Source organism: Elgaria multicarinata, chromosome 1 (assembly GCF_023053635.1).
Source record: "Elgaria multicarinata webbii isolate HBS135686 ecotype San Diego chromosome 1, rElgMul1.1.pri, whole genome shotgun sequence".
Classification (NCBI taxonomy): Eukaryota; Metazoa; Chordata; class Lepidosauria; order Squamata; family Anguidae; genus Elgaria; species Elgaria multicarinata.
In genome coordinates this window covers 108208378-108224594 of record NC_086171.1, presented here as the reverse complement: position 1 = coordinate 108224594, position 16217 = coordinate 108208378, and the positions used below count along the sequence as shown (strand labels likewise).

The following is a 16217-nucleotide window of genomic DNA, read 5'->3' as shown; positions in this document are numbered from 1 at the left end:
CTCTGACCTCAGAGACACCGCTCGAAGCTCGAAGCCAGGAAACTGTGCTCCCGCCCCCTCCCCCTTGCAGCAAGCACAGAGAGAACTGCAGTGGGTGCCTCTCTGTGCTTGTAAAACTGAGTGTGGAGAGGGCAAAAGGGGGGCATTCCCGGGGGCGGGGAGGGGAGGAGACCACGGAGGTTGCTTTAGACAGCTCCCTATGCGATGCACAGCCTCCCCCCTCCCGCCCCAAAGTTCCCCAGGTAGATACTCAAAATCGTCTAGCAACAACTGCAGGGCGGACAGAGCATAGAAGAGAGGATCCTTTCCATCCTCCATGTGCCTTGCATTGGATACTCATAAATCCTGGTGTTTGGGGGCTTCTGAGTACACAAGGCACAAACCATTGGTTTATGCCTTTAGAGTTTTTATACTTTGAACATCACCTTGAGCACTTGGGAAAGGGGAAATGATAGATTAGATAGATAGATAGATGGATGGATGGATGGATGGATGAAATAGAACACACAAATAAATTGGAGCCATGCAGAAAAACAGTATTCTAATTTATCTGTGTGCTAAGAGCCAAATTGTCATCTGGGAGAAAAGAAGACATGAAAAGAAAGGGAAAAGAAAGGGTGTGTTGTCTTTTAAGATATGAGAAATTCCTTTTCCATGCTACCTTGCACTGTAAGGAATACAGATGCCACAGTGGATCCACCTTCATTAGAAGCCACACAGCTGTACTCGCCAGCATCCGAGAGTTTTACTACTTTGATTTCAAGCGAGAGATTGCTCATCATCCGTATCCTAGGGGGGTCCACAAGTTTCAGATCCCTGTGGTTTCTGTGCCAAGTGAGATTGTAACGCACCGTGCTCACTGTTAAGCATGTCAATATGGCTCGATCACCAGGAGTGACAGTCACATTATTAGCGACCCGTATGACAGGTGGAGGTTCTGTGGGGAACAACACAAGAACAAGCAGGAAAATTATCCACAAGAACAACGCACAAGAAAAGAGAAAGGGAAACCTTAATTAACTATTTGCTCATGAAGAAACAGGGGGGGCTGTCTTGATGGAGCAACATTGGCGTCGCATCCCCCCAAACCCCTGTGGTTTTGCTCCTCCAGGGTTGCACCATGTAATCCCCATGGCAAAGAGCAAGCATGGGGTTTACAGCAGCTGCCCCTGTCCATCCCTGGCTTTCCCCCACTTACTTTTAAAATGTTAGACGCAAAAGGCTCCTCAGCAAAAGGGAAACTCTTCTCCCCATGCTGAAGGCAGTGCAGGGCATTCCAATGTCACCTCACCAGCCAGGGCCCTGCACTCTGTCCAGGCGGACAGCGACCAATCAGGGGTTGCCATCTGCCTGGCCATGCCTCCGCATCTAGGACAGAGCGAGGTTAGACAGCCAAAGGGCCTTGTTTACCTCACTCCATCCTGAAAAGTCGGGATAAATTCCTGACTTTTAAAATGTGGTACTTCTCTGGAAAGCCCCGTGATGGCTTTGAGGTGGCTGCTGCATCGTATAATTGATGCTGAGCCTCCAGTTGAGCCACCTTGGGGCTTCCAGGGCATATAGACAGCCCCAGGGTTATCCTTTATCTCTAAGTGTGTCATAAGTAGGGTCCTAGGCAAATGGGCCCAGCTTCAGTGTAATTATCTAAGACACATTGTTGTTCATTTCCTGGTATTACACATCCACAAACCCAATATCTTGTGCCAAAAAAAAAAAAAAAGGATTCTTAAAAAAGACTCCTTTATATCCTCCCATCCTTTAAAGGAAAACATGTTTCTGGCCCTTATCAGTGCAGAAATGTGTTTGAAAATGCCCAGGCAGTGTCAGAAAATAGGCTTCATATCCTGTATCCTGGATTTGATTACGGCTGAAGCCACTATGTCCTAATTTTCCTGACTTAGTTCTCTACTAGTACCCTCCGTATTCCAACAGCTATCCTTTTCCTATCCAACGTCAAGCCCTCAAATTATTATTATCATTATTATTATTATTATTATTATTATTATTATAAATTCAATCTCAGAACAAACCATGCAAATAAAAGAGCATTTCCCCCTCCAAATAAGCACGTTATAAATTTGCATACATTATTTTGAGATCAGAGTGAGCTTTTCTGGAGCCAAACTTGGAAATAGTTTTCAACAGCCTTTTATATGTTTTATGAATAGCACATTTGTTTTATGAATATCACTTCCAGGCAAAACTTCCCCACTGTCATAGGTAGTAAGTACCCAGGCTAACAAGCCATTCAACATTTTCAGATTTAATATGGCAAAGCTGGTGGGGCGGGTGTGGGGGGCAGAGAATAAAGGCTTCAAGTGTTTGGTGTTTCTCCATTGGAGGAAGGCTGATCTGATTCCAGCAACAGAGGACAAGAATAATCCTTGATCCACTGTACCACAGCCAACTAAAGTACAAATAAGTGAGATGATATTTATTTATTACATTTCTATACCGCCCAATAGCCGGAGCTCTCTGGGCAGTTCAATTGTAATTTGGGTGAGAAAGATTGTCTGAGATGGGGAAGGAGAGTGTTTTTGTACTTGCAAATCTTTAATGTTGTTGTTATTATTATTTTAAATTCACAACAGACACAACTAGAAGACCAGACGGGGATAGGATCAGAAAACATTAACATATGCACTCACAGGCCAGTATCCAAGAGTTTGTTCTCTTGCTCCTGCAGAAGTCACCCCTAGCACAACGAGGGAGTTAGTACTTCCTAAAGCAAATTGGGAAATGAGTGTTCCAGCCATTTCTGGAATGGGCCAGGTCAACGTGGCTCCCTTCTGCAAGGTCTGATGCCCTGCCCTGTTTCAGAAACAAGTTTCAGAAACAAGTATCACCTCCAGCGAGGTGATGTTTGCCCTGTCCTGGACGGGGTTGCACTCTCCCTAAAGGATCAGGTCCATAGTTTGGGGGTGCTCTTCGATCCAGAACTGTCACTTGAGGCACAGGTGAACTCAGTGGCAAAGAGCACCTTTTATCAGCTTAGGCTGATATACCAACTGCGCCCTTATCTGGACAGTGATAGCCTAGCTACAGTTATCCATGCTCTGATAACCTCTCGTTTGGATTACTGCAATGCGTTATACGTGGGGCTGCCTTTGAAAACGGTCCGGAAGCTTCAGCTGGTACAAAACAGGGCAGTCCGTTTACTAACAGGGACTGGCTGGCGGGATCACGTTACGCCAGTCCTTTTACAACTTCATTGGCTGCCAGTCCAGGTCCGGGCCCGATTCAAAGTGCTGGTATTGACATTTAAAGCCCTAAACGGTTTGGGGCCAGGTTATTTGAAGGAATGCCTCCTCCCATATGTACCTACCCAGACCTTAAGATCATCTACAGGGGCCCTTCTCCGTGAGCCCCTGCCAAAGGAAGTGAGGCAGGTGGCTACTAGGAGGAGGGCTTTCTCCGCTGTGGCACCCCGGTTGTGGAATGAGCTCCCCAGAGAGGTCCGCCTGGCGCCTACACTGTACTTTCATCGCCAGCTGAAGACCTTTTTATTCACTCAGTATTTTAACACTTAATTTTAACTTAAATTTAAATTATACTGTTTTAACTCTGTATTTTAACCTTATATCAATTTTGCTGTGTGGTTTTATCCTGGTTGTGCTTTTTATACTGTATTTTGTATTTGTGTTTTTAACCTGTTGGTTGTTTTATGATGGTTTTAATTTTTGTGAACCGCCCAGAGAGCTTCGGCTATTGGGCGGTATAAAAATGTAATAAATAAATAAATAAATCTCCCCTAGTTTCCAGTTAATTTAAAAACACTAGTTTCTCATTGCGCTAGCAGTGGGTCCCGCTAGCATACAGGCAGCATCGGATAGAGCCCACAATGAACACGTTTGGACAATCATTTGCAATATCATTTCATGCATCCCTTCCATAGTGTGTTATGTGATGTTGGAGGTTTTATGTGACCCTTGTTTTTGTTAATGCCATCAATAGAGCAAAATCACGAGCTGACGAACTTACTCCCTTTACTCCCTTTATGTGACTGTGCAGGGAAATGGGGGTGCTCTGTACATCTTTCTGGGGAAAACAGGGTAATAAAGCAGCAGCACGGTGGTCTTTGGGGAGCAGAGAATGAGAGAAACAAGAGTACCTCCCCATGCATCACAGTTCGTAGCCACAACAGATTGCAACGTTGAATGCTTCTCTATGTTTCTCATGCATGTGCAATGATCATTCTGCCATGCCTGGCACAGCCTGAGCATGGGGAGAGGATTGCGGGCAGGGCGAGGGAAGGGGCTTGCCCAATGGTGATTGGGCATTTGGGCTTGGCGCCACTGGGCTGGAAGGAGTGACCCAAGGGATAAAAACTGGGCACTTACCCTTCCCAGCCCTCTTTGCTTTGCACGGCTCCCTCCCTCCCTCCCTGTAGGCAGTGTGAGCTTGCTGGTTGCCGTTAGGGGACTGAGTAGGATTTTTTTACTCATGTTCTGAATTAGCCATGAGTTTGTTCGCCTACTCCACACTGTAAAACAGCCAGGGAGAGTAAATAGGTTGATTCGGCGGATAGCTAATTTGGCCACATTTCATTACCGGCAGGTAGGAACGGGCATCCAGAGGGATTGCAATGGTGAGCATTCAGAGGCACTGTTGTGGTGACAGGTAATTCCCAAGGGCTCCCAGTGTTGAGCCTTGTGGTCAGGCTAGGAGATAAGGATTACCTCTGAGGCCGACCTTTCTCACCCCACCTTGAGCCTAGTGGCCTGGGTTGGGTTGGGGTGACGAGGGAAGGTCTCCCTATCCTGTAAGGGGACGGTGAAAGATGCAGCGCCAACCCCCTGGACAAGAGTGCTCGCCCTTACGTAGCAAGGCCTGTGTGCAGGCCAGGCTGGATGCCCGATAGGATTACACCCCTTTTGCAGATCTTGAATAAATGTGGCCCCTGTTTAAACCCAAAGTTCTGTGTGTTTATTCTTGCGTCTGTCCCGCAATGGCAAGTACTTCGCTAGTGTCCCTACATCAAAGCACCTACACTAAAGAAGTCAATCACAGCAGAAGAGAGAGTTAAGGGGAAACCTTATCCATGACCTATTGGCCATGGTATTCGCAGAATGGGAGTAGACACCGCTAGGGGAACATGGTCCCAGGAAGCCCAAGAGGATGTGAGGATGGGGACCTTGAAGCAAAGACTGATTCGAATCAATCAGCAATATTTACAGTGTCAGGTCCTGAGTGGTATTTTTTTAATGTATTTGTGACATTTATATACCACTGAATATAATGAAATCTTTCAGCAGTTTACAATATTAAAATACAATATTAAAAACACAATATTGATGCACAACATTAAAATACATTTAATGTTGCCCCCGATTCCCCCCCAACAATGTCCGATTCCCCCCCAACAATGTCCGATGCCCGCCCGCCCGCGATCTCTGATCCCCGCCATTGTCCCTGGGCTGCGATTTCTGCCCTGGCCCCAATCTCTCCCCCCCCCCCACCGTGATTTCCCCCCTGGCCCCGATCTCCCTCCCCCCATGATTCCCCCCCATCTGATGGGCGCAGTGCTCAGCTTCTCCCGGCTACTTACGAGTAAGCCATGTAGCTGGGAAAAGCCACGGAACCAGCTAGACTTTCCGCAGCCCCGGGATCAGCCCAGGGCTGCAGAAATACTGGGCCACAACCGATGCCAGTTATCCTGGGCCAAGGGAGGATTTAGCCCAGGCTGATCCCAGGATCCCCTGTGCGTCATCTGGACGCACAGGGGTGAGTCTAGGTATCAGCCTGGGCTAAACCCTCTTCTAGCAACGGCCTGTGTACTACAGGAGCAACCGGAAATGAGTGGAAATGCTCATTTTTGGATCGGGGCATATCAGTGATGCTTGCACAATGGAGTTTTGCAGAATTGTCCTGATTCATAATGTCACTCATTTCAGGGCTCCTACAGGAAGCATTAAATCTCAGCTGTGCACTAGAATAATTGGGAACGGCCACTTGCACAATGGGCCTGTGGGATACTGCTCTTTAACACCAAAGCTTGCCCTCATCACATTTGTTTGGATTCAGAATTATAATTTATTTATTTATTTAAAACATTTATATCTCGCCCTATCAATAAGATCTCAGGGCGGCGTTCAGATAAAAGCATACTGTATAAAAACAGTAAATACACACAGCTAAAAACAAATTAAACCATAAACCAAGTTAAAACAATATATAATTTAAAAGCAGTAAAACTATTAAAACAATTAAAACAATGTGCCTAGTGAATTCAACCATTAAAAGCTTTGTTAAAAAGCCATGTTTTCACTTGGCGCCGGAATAAAATCAGCGTTGGCGCCAGTGTAACCTCCCAAGTGTAATTGGGAGGTTACACGTCATACATTTCTTGGGTAGGAAAGCAGGCATGTAAATATTCGTATAGGAAGGAAAGCCTGTTCCAAGAAGATCTTCAGTGGGATCAAAGTACCCATTTCTCACTCGCCTAATGGGGCTACTAAGAAAAAGCGGGTCACTCTCGCATGCTCTCACTAAGTAGAGCCAGGAATAGATTCTGCCTGAATAGGGCAATTTCTCCTGCACCCATTCTCAGTCATTTATCCAAATTCCAGACAGGAGCATCCAGCTTTAATTATACATATAAGAGCAAAACATATATTTTTAAATAAAAATTCTATTATTTCACATAAGAATGTACAAGAATTTCATTTCAGTTTGCAAATCACCAGAACCCTGAACACGAACACACTTTTTGAATAATGTTTGCAAAGTTGCAATTGCATTCGGAATACATATATTTGGGGGGGGGGATGTGCACTTTGCAATATGCATTATTTTTAAAAAATCATATTTCCATGCTTTAGTCAATGGGGAAATACACACTTTACCTGTTCTAAATGTGCACTTTTCCCATTTGAACACACTGAAAAACAAGTCGTGAATAAAAATGTGAGCAAGCCAAACCAAGGTTCAAAGTGACGTTTGGAGAATTTCAGAATGCTCGAACATTCACATTTGTTCTTCCTTAGGAGTTGCCTTTAGAAAGATTTACAGTTTGTAAAACTAAGCTAAACAAACCCCACAACCGCACTAAATTTTCATGACAACATTGATTTACAAGTCCACATTTATCTTTGCATAAGGGAGTTTCTTTTACTTCAAAATTCTTTCAGGATGTTTGTAGACAGTTTGACCATATGTGAAAACTCCTGCTGTTCAGCTAACCCCGTTTCTTGGTTGGACTATTTGGAATAAATGCATGCGTATTTTTAAAGTCTTTTAAATCTATTTTCCTTATCTGCTAAGTCATTATATCATATCACATGTCATGAAAAATCTCGATCCTATAGTTGCTTTCAGATTCTTCCCATCTGTTTAGAGGGAGACTTTCTTAATTACGTTCACTAAATTTATTTGCTATTATGTGCAAGATAAGGAAATAGCCTGCATCGAGATGAAGTTAGCAATTTCCTTACCTGAGATGATGCTACTGAAAATTGACTGAAGACATTTCGCTTCAAATAATGACTGCATCTTCAAGCAAGCACAATGACTCATTGATTCTCAAGCAAAACAACTATTTCATCAAAGATGTCCAGGGAAAGCAGCTTGAGGAATTCAACCATATTCCTGATACAAACTGACCTGGCCCACACCTTATGTAGTAATGTCTCTTCTCCCAGGCATTTTAACAGCATTTAACAACGTTAAGTTTGTTTTTAATGGACCCCAGAATTATATTTTTTAAATGGATACCGTTGTTTTTATACTGTTTTTATGTTTTTGATGGTTTTTAAATTTTGTATACTTTTTAATGTTTACCATTTTTAACTGTTGTAAACCACCCAGAGAGCTTCGGCTGTGGGGCGGTATATAAATGTAATAAAATAAATAAATAATGTACAGAAGTAGCTACCAATGGGATTTTGCACTTCACCTACTGTTGTGATATACAAGTATCAAAAATACATTTTCAAATGTGTAGAGGGAAAATACATTTAGAAATGCACATTTAAATCTGTTTTAACATTTAAATGAACATTTTTGTCTCTTATTTGCAGATTCATCTGAAAATGGGTAGAACAAATTTATGGGTGAACACATGCAAAAGTTACACAGATGAGTAACAGAGTGATCTGTACATCCCTATCCAATAGCCTCTCCTCACTGTCCACACACAGAGAAGCAGATTCTGGTTAGGTTAAGAAATGGTTTGTCAACCTGTCCCCTGCCAATAAGCATAATGCATATGGTGGTACTGGTGGCTAATGACGATGCCACTTCCTCATATAAGCACTTCTACTTTGCTCTAGAGGAAGATTCCAGTGAGATGGCCAAAATATGGCAGTTCTGGAGGAGTTAGCACATTGTCAGAAGTAGTAGTCAAAGACAGCCATCCCATTTGACTCTAGCAACTGATATTCAGATGCATCAAGCATCCCTCTGAACATGGAGGTTCCATTTAGATATGGTTTAGGGCCCAAACAGACATTATTTTAGATGTATGTCTAACAGCTATCCCTTCTTTGCATTTTTACCCAAGAGTGGGTGCAGGTTGCCTGATCCTGATCATAAAAAACACCCCTACACCCCATGCTAGTATCCCTATCTGGATTGGGGTCTCTGTGCTTACTCTAGAGTGAAAATGAGAAAAAAGACAAGGCTGATAGTCCCACATTTAGGGTGCAATTCTATGTTTCTTTAGACAGAAAAAATCCTAGAACTTTCACCATTCCCTGAACATCCATGCTGGCTGAGGAATTATGGGAGTTACAGGACTTTTTTCTGTCTAAACATGCATAGGATTGTGCCCTTAAAGTAATATCTGTTCTGTTCTTCAGGGCTATTGATATTCTCCATGGATCTGATCTCTCCTCTTTTTATAAGGCCATCTAAGGCAGTGGCCATGACATCTTGTGATCATGGATTTTAGAAGTTAATTAGGCACTGCATGAAGTAGGTGTTCCCTTTTGTTTTTGATTGTGCTACATGATCACTGCACAATTTGGGACATCTTGATGATTTGTTATCAGATTGGTTTTACAGAGTCCAATTTGAATAAAATAAACCCCTTTGGAGAGGAAAGAGTAAATGGTACTAACCTGACACATCCAAAAATGTCTGTGCCTGCCCAGTTCCTGCACTGCTGCTGGCAATACATTCATAGTAATCCTCATCCGACAGAGACACCTTGGGAATCTCCCAGTTCACATTAGCAGATTCTCTGCAATTTAAAAATAAATAAATTAAATTAAACATCCTAAAAAGGATTTGTAGAATAGGATAAAGGAGAAGCTCAGCTGTAGGTACATTGCACTGTTCAACAGCCATCTGCTCCTCGCCATCTTCACAAAGTCAGGTGGGGCTGTGGGCATCCATGCTCAAAGGTAGACCAGAAGGCAATGGAACTAGAGACTAAAGCCAAAGCCTGCAGTGCAGCAAGCAAAATGTACTAATGCTTTTTAGACCAGACATGGGCAGAAGGTGGCCAAGATCCTAGCATGTATACAGGGGGCCTTGCTAGACCTACCTGTTAATCCGCAGAGGAGAAGGAGCAAGGCCACGCTGCAGCTAGTGCGGGCCGTCGCCCTTTTCTACACGTGAGATGCGACGGGGTAAGGGAAAGCCCCATCGCATCCTCCATTTAAAAAAAACTTAAAGGGGCCATGTGCGCAGGAGCGCACCAACGATAAGGTAAGTCTTTTTTTAAAAAAAAGGGTTCCACGCTCCCCCTGCCCCCAATTACCCCCCACAATGTATGATGCCCCCCGCTCACCCCCTTGCTCGCTCACCCCCTCACCCGCCCCCCTCGCTCACTTGCCTGCTCGCCTCCTCGCTCACCCGTCCATCCGCTTGCCCCCCTCACTCGCCCCCTCACTTGCCCCCTCGCTCGCTCACACCGCTCACCCGCTCTTTCCCTGAGTGTTGCAGGGGAAAGTATTGATAATAAGCTGTCTTCTGGCAAAACTTATCAACTATAACTGACCTTCTCTTTAAAGTATCCACTAACAAAATTTCTGAGGAACTTGAGTTCCCCAGCACATAGTATCAGACCATTGCCATCAGCACTCCCATGCCAAATAATATAACTAAGAGATTAATTGTGCTGGATCAAATGGGTTTCAAAAGAACCACAGATTTTTAAAAAAACTTAAAGGGGCCATGTGCACAGTGATGTGGATGTGCTGGTGAATTAAAATACAACCCAGTGTTTTCACATATATTACTGGCTACATTCATACAATTACAGCAATGTTATTACTTTAAAGAGGACCCGAAAATACATCTTCTTCCCATAGACACTACAATTTAGTCTCAGATCTCTTGTGCAAATGCCTATTGGCCTGTCTTGCAACATGCAAAGCACCCTAAAGGGAGTCTATGGATTACAGGTACCCTGGATATTTTACTGAATTTTTATCACTGAATTTTTATCACTGAATTTTACAATTGAATAATGAAGTTGAATGTATGCTCTCTCTGTGTGTGTGTGTGTGTGTGTGTGTGTGTGTGTGTTATTCATTTAAAAGTCAAACAATAAACTTGAAAAATGGTTACTTACTTGAACAACTGATCCATTCCCAGTTTAATTCCATTTCTGCTAAAATGCATAGTAAAAGGTATAAGGCTGGCTATGTTGCAAGGAATGTGACCTGGCTGTAGATAATATCCTGGGGTTTTCTTGGGCATGCTTACTTTTGGAGCCTCTACAATAAAAACCAAGTCATGTAAGTATAATGTAAGTATAATGGAGTAGTACAATCATGTTTCTGCATGGTACTAAGAATTGTATTATATCAGCCACAGGAGTTAGGGAGAGACAGGAAAATCCTCTCTCCAAATGTTTGTTACTAAATATATGAAGACCATGCAAGTAAAGAAAAACACTTAAAAAAATTACCAGGAATAATATTAGAAAATGAAACACTTGAAACTCTCTGGAAGAGGTAATCATTTTTGTCATAGCCAGTTATTTTCAGAAAGAAGGCATCATTTGGTGGAATAAATTCGGTAATATTCCAGATTCCATAAGGTTTTCTATCAGGGAAATATTTCACAGGCAGTGTCTTCAGAAGGTCTCCAGTGATGCTGAGCAGTTCTAGACGGTCCACTCTGGCAGGAAGATGGATCCCTGTAGTATTTAGCAGGATGTAGGTAGGTATCCCTATTTACAAAATACAAAGGAAGAGTTACAAACACGCAAAGCTGGGCCTTTCCAATTGTCTTAGGCAGCACAAGGTCCCCCATTGTCTCTCTTAGACCATAATATATTTGGATTGATCGGGAAGTGGTAATGTAGCTTCCCATCATATCACTCCCAGCACTCCCAGCAAGAGGCTGCAACCATAATTCAGAAACTCTGGCATACGAATGCTACTATTTTATGAAAGGAAAAGCTTTGCTGCTGGGGAACAGACCAACATGCTGTCATTGGGGATATGGCTATGCATGTTTTTGGGACACATCCTTCCCTACATTCTATATGTTCATCTCTGACAGCTGAGTATCACTGAAAAAATCATCAGGGAAGTTGTGTACAATAATGCATATGCTAAGGAAAGTTGCATGTGAAAATTAATGTGGACTTTCATTCATTAATATATATATATATATATATATATATATATATATATATATATATCACAGAATGATGCAGAAATTGGCCAGGGCAGACATGTTGAATATATGTGAAAGTAACACAGATATAGACTGATTCATACATCCCAGGTTGTGGGCATTCAATAACCACTTAAATTAGAGACATCTCCCTGAAGGTAAAGATGATTGAAATGTGAACTACAGTAGCTACTAACCTTGTACTGGTCTGCTGGAAGTCATTTTGAAGTCTAGTGTCGGCTTTCGAGAAAAACCAGCTCTGAAGTCAATAGTACTGAGACCGGTGATTCGAACAGAGTGTCGCCCACTACTTGATGTCTAAAAAGTATTGCAGGAGAATACGTTTTGGCAATCAGCATGTGAAATTTATTGAAAGCTTATTGACCCCACTAGACATTAAGACTGCAATCCTGGTATATAAGCAAGTCTCAATGAAATAATGGAGCTTATTTCCATGTAAACATGGCCAAGATCAGGCATTAAGCAACACATATTAAAAATAATAAGACCAAAGGTTTACCAAGAAATAGGCAGGCATTTTATAAAGGAAATACTTCATTGTTTAGTTGGCTTTTGAGATACAGTTCTTCAAAAAACATGACCAATGCAAAGAGACTTGCCTAATTCCCAGTATCTTAAGCACGATAAGAGAAATCTGGCCTTGATTGAATTCATTTACAGAAGAAAAACAAAACAAGTTAAAATAAAAAAACACAAATAGACAAAAAATACTATACAGTAAAGGCATGACAGTCTCCAAAGATGCTAAACAGTTGAAAAAGCAGCTTGGGGAAGTTTCCGTATAATGCACAATTTTTTTCACTCATCTCAGACTTGCAGAATCCCAAATATTATGTCCATCTTGATTACTGCAAACACTAGGGCAATTCAGAAGAAATCCACATACATCCCCTGAGAGATGCACAGATTTTGTAAAAATCTGTTCCATCTGTGCTTCACAGATTGTATGGTGTCTTTCATTTCGTTGTCCACGCTTTGACAGAATTGGGGGGTTCCCAATTTCCCAAATGTGGCAAATTCACATTTGCACAAATTTGCACTCAGAGAAATTACAAATCCCCCCCAAAATATGCAAATCCACCACAGAATGAACATTTAATGTGCATTTTTAGCCATTGAATTTTTTTAAATTTTACACATGTTTCTACGACTAAATTTGCATAAAATTCCAGAAAGTTACCAAAAAAAAACCCAGTCCACAAGTCCTTGGTATCCATGTGATTAGGGAAAAACTGATCCACTGCAGAATCATAGAAATCTGAACTCATTTGATTCTGTTGCAGATTTCTCTGACATTACTACATATCCTAAATTACTATCAAGAGTTTGTGCTGGACAGTTTAAACACACATGCACACAGCACAGTAGCAGAATGGTCAACGCATATCCACTAAATGCAAGTAAAGGATTCAGGAAAGGCAGAGATAACATAGAATAAGAGATAGTGAGATTAGTTCTGAATCCATAAATCCCTATTTTGTCCATGTACAGGGACGAATAACTGATGGCTCTTTTATTAAACCGCACCAAGTTAAAAAGAACACAAGTTGTTTTGTGTAGCAAAAACAATGCCAGCAAATATGTTAACAGCACAAACCTACTTGTCTACTCAGACGTAAGTCCCACTTATTTCAATGGGGTTTACTCCCAGGTAAGTGTGTATAGACTGCAGCCTAAAAGAAACTGTTGTTTTCCATAAAATCACTACTTAGACAATCCACTCCCTCTAGGCACCCTGACGAATCACTGTGTGCCTTTATTGGGAAGGCCACTATTTATTTATGTGGCTTAGCCTTTCACCTCAGTAAAATCACCACCCCCAGGGTTTTCTGGCACAGCCCAGCTGCTGTCAAGATCAGTGGAGTAAAGAAAACTCTTTCTTTCTTTCTTTTTTTGTTAACAGAGTGCCAAAAAGACTCCCGTTATCAAGTGGTAATTGGCTGTTAAGTGTTACTTAGGCAAACACAGTGACAACAGATCTCTTTTATAGTTTTACACAACATCTGTATAAGACATTCATAATGGGATTATACATTTTAAGGAACTTTCCTTTTTTTATCAGTGGATGTACAGTTTTATTACAAACCATCTAAATGGGGAAATAATGCCATATATAATTATTAGGGCTCCAAAAACAACACAACGATGTCCACACCCAAGGACATTTTAGAATCCCATGCAAGTTGCTTGTGAAAGGAAGGGGACCCCCCCGAAGGCAGTGTGTGGTGTGGCATTGTGTGTGTGTGTGTCCTCACCAGGCTATATCCCAAGGGCGAACCCCGGGATCATCCCTGTGTGTCCACATGATGCACGGAGGATCCCAGGATCAGGGAGGGATCATCCCTCCCTTGCCCCGGGATACAGCCCTACACTTTGGGCCCACTTTTTCCGTGGTCTCGGGCTGAGACAGAGACCGCAGAGTGTGTGGCCCGTTTCTGCACCCATCGGGGGTAGGGTAGGGTGGGGGGAGCAGGGAAAGTAGTTATTTTTTAAAAAAACACCTTACCTTTGCACACGAGCGTTTGTGCGCTCCGTCTCCTTTAAAAATATAAAAAAGGTGGGCACGACACCTCTCTTCCTGAGGTCGTCGCGCATTACATGTAAACGGGGGCGAGATCTCGTGTTAATTGCAATGCGAGGTCTCCCCTCCTCTCCCCCGGACTTTTAGGTAGGTCTAGCTAAGGCCTGTGTCTGTGTTGTGGGGAAGCATGGTCTGCTGTCCAAATTACAAACATGTAACACACTCACAAGACATGTCCAAGCCCTTGGACATATCTGAGATAGTTGTTGGGATTCCAGACAATACTGCTAATGTTACAAACTTAAGCAGCAAAATGAGGTGGGAATGCATAGAATCTTGAGGCAGTAAGATGGGAAATCACAACTTTTATACCTCACTTTTTTGGGGAAAAACAAACCTCCTTGCAAGTAGAAAACTAACACATTGCAAATAGCCTATTCTATTTTTTTTTCTCCCTGGGGTGCTAATTTTCTTGACTTGAAGACAGGGGTCCAGCCTCTAATATTCATGACAAACCCCAGGCTTCATCCCAACCCTGGAACTGCAGAGGAAAAGGAAGGATCTCTGCCCATGTTCCAGACCCAAAGTTGAGAGCAAACCTGGGATTCCCTTTGCGCTGCCCTGGCCGTGTGCTCACATACATGTCGGCTTGTCACCACAGAAAGCCCAGAGACAAGAAAAACCTCCACCGTTCCACTTCGAGCTGGTGCAGGGAGGTAGAGGCTTGTCAGCTTGTCTCCAGCTCTGTGTCTAGCTGAGCACCCAGCAGGCACAGAATCAACCCAAGTCTCCAAGCCCTACCTTCCACATCTGAGCTGGAAAGCAGCTTATTTTTAGGAAGAATTCCTCATTGGACTGACCTGGAGAGGGGAACAGGGGAACTGATCTTGGTCTTGCAAGGTCAGAGACAAGACCCTGTCGCTTGAGGGAGTGATATGGTCCTGACAACCCCACGTTTCTAGTTCACCAAGGCCAGCCAAAGTCTTTGGACTGCTGCTTACAAAGGGCTTGTTTTGTGGTGGATCTTCTTAAAAATGTGACACACAACATGTGACGCACAAGATATGCCAGTGTCAATGGTGGTCAGGCATCTGGCAAGGGCTCACACCCCAGCAGGGGCCCCCTGCAAGAGACCCCTGGAGTTGTTCCTCCTCTTCCCATTGCAGCCTCCTTGTTCATCTGCCTCTTGCTCTGGCCAAGACAATGGGATGGTGGGCAGGAGGAAGAGCAGTGGATGCCACTGTCTACTTGCTCACTGTCTCTCTGCTTGTCAAGCAAGCAAATGGTAGCAATGATGAGAAAGAGGAGGAGCAAAAGCAGCTGGTGGCAATGGTGGCGAGAAGGCAGACTCGGTGAAAGAGGGAGCCCATTAAGGGTGTCTTGCCCAAGGTCCCTGGCGCCAGCACTGCACATGCCCATCGTCTGAAGTGGTACAGTCCACTCAACCACCTCATTCTGCTGCAGTCCTAGGTCTATGGTAGTGAACCTTGAAACACCTAAGACAGCTGATTCACACGGGAGTGAACAGCTCTCAGCCAACCAACTTTCAGTTTAGCAGGTATGATGCCGTGACATAGCCAGGACCATGGGCTATTCTGTTACTATTCACTCCAAACTCCGACAACCTGTGCCATGGATTGGCTGCCTATGTTCTGTAGATTACTCTTTTATGAACAACACATTCTTAGCATGTACGTGCATTGTTCAGCGACAGGCAGGAATTTCAGGGCAACACCTTGCCGTAGCCCAGGAAAATGATCAAGCATATTATGCTTACATACAAATATACGGTATATGTATTGTATATGGTAGATGTGTGTACCATTAGGTTTTCTTCATTTTATCAAAGTGGTGCTCAAACTGAGTTTGATCTTGAGTCCTGCAAGCAGAAGGAAATTTGTGGAAAGGGTGTTTCCCTATGCACACAGCAGCCCCTGATTCCATGATGACCCTCTTTCATGTGTGAAATGGGGCATGGTGAACTGCTGAGGCAGGGTAGAATTATCAACAATTGGGCAGAAGTGCTTCGCGTAAGCACAGCTCTGCTTGTGCAAGATACCAACGCCTAACTTGGGGTGATTCTCCCTTCCCAGTGTAGTCC

General features: G+C 43.3%; 1 protein-coding gene across 1 annotated transcript in view; it reads right to left on the bottom strand.

Annotated features, from left to right (window-relative positions):
* The window catches only part of HMCN1 (hemicentin 1), a 291005-nt gene that overhangs the window by 202411 nt on the left and 72377 nt on the right, over nt 1-16217 (bottom strand). Inside the window, exons 7-11 of the mRNA XM_063134738.1 lie at nt 11772-11892; nt 10859-11122; nt 10520-10664; nt 9060-9181; nt 662-937 (exon numbers count right to left, since the gene is read on the bottom strand). Of these exons, the coding sequence (XP_062990808.1) occupies nt 662-937; nt 9060-9181; nt 10520-10664; nt 10859-11122; nt 11772-11892 (928 nt within the window). The remainder of the gene's footprint in view (nt 1-661; nt 938-9059; nt 9182-10519; nt 10665-10858; nt 11123-11771; nt 11893-16217) is intronic.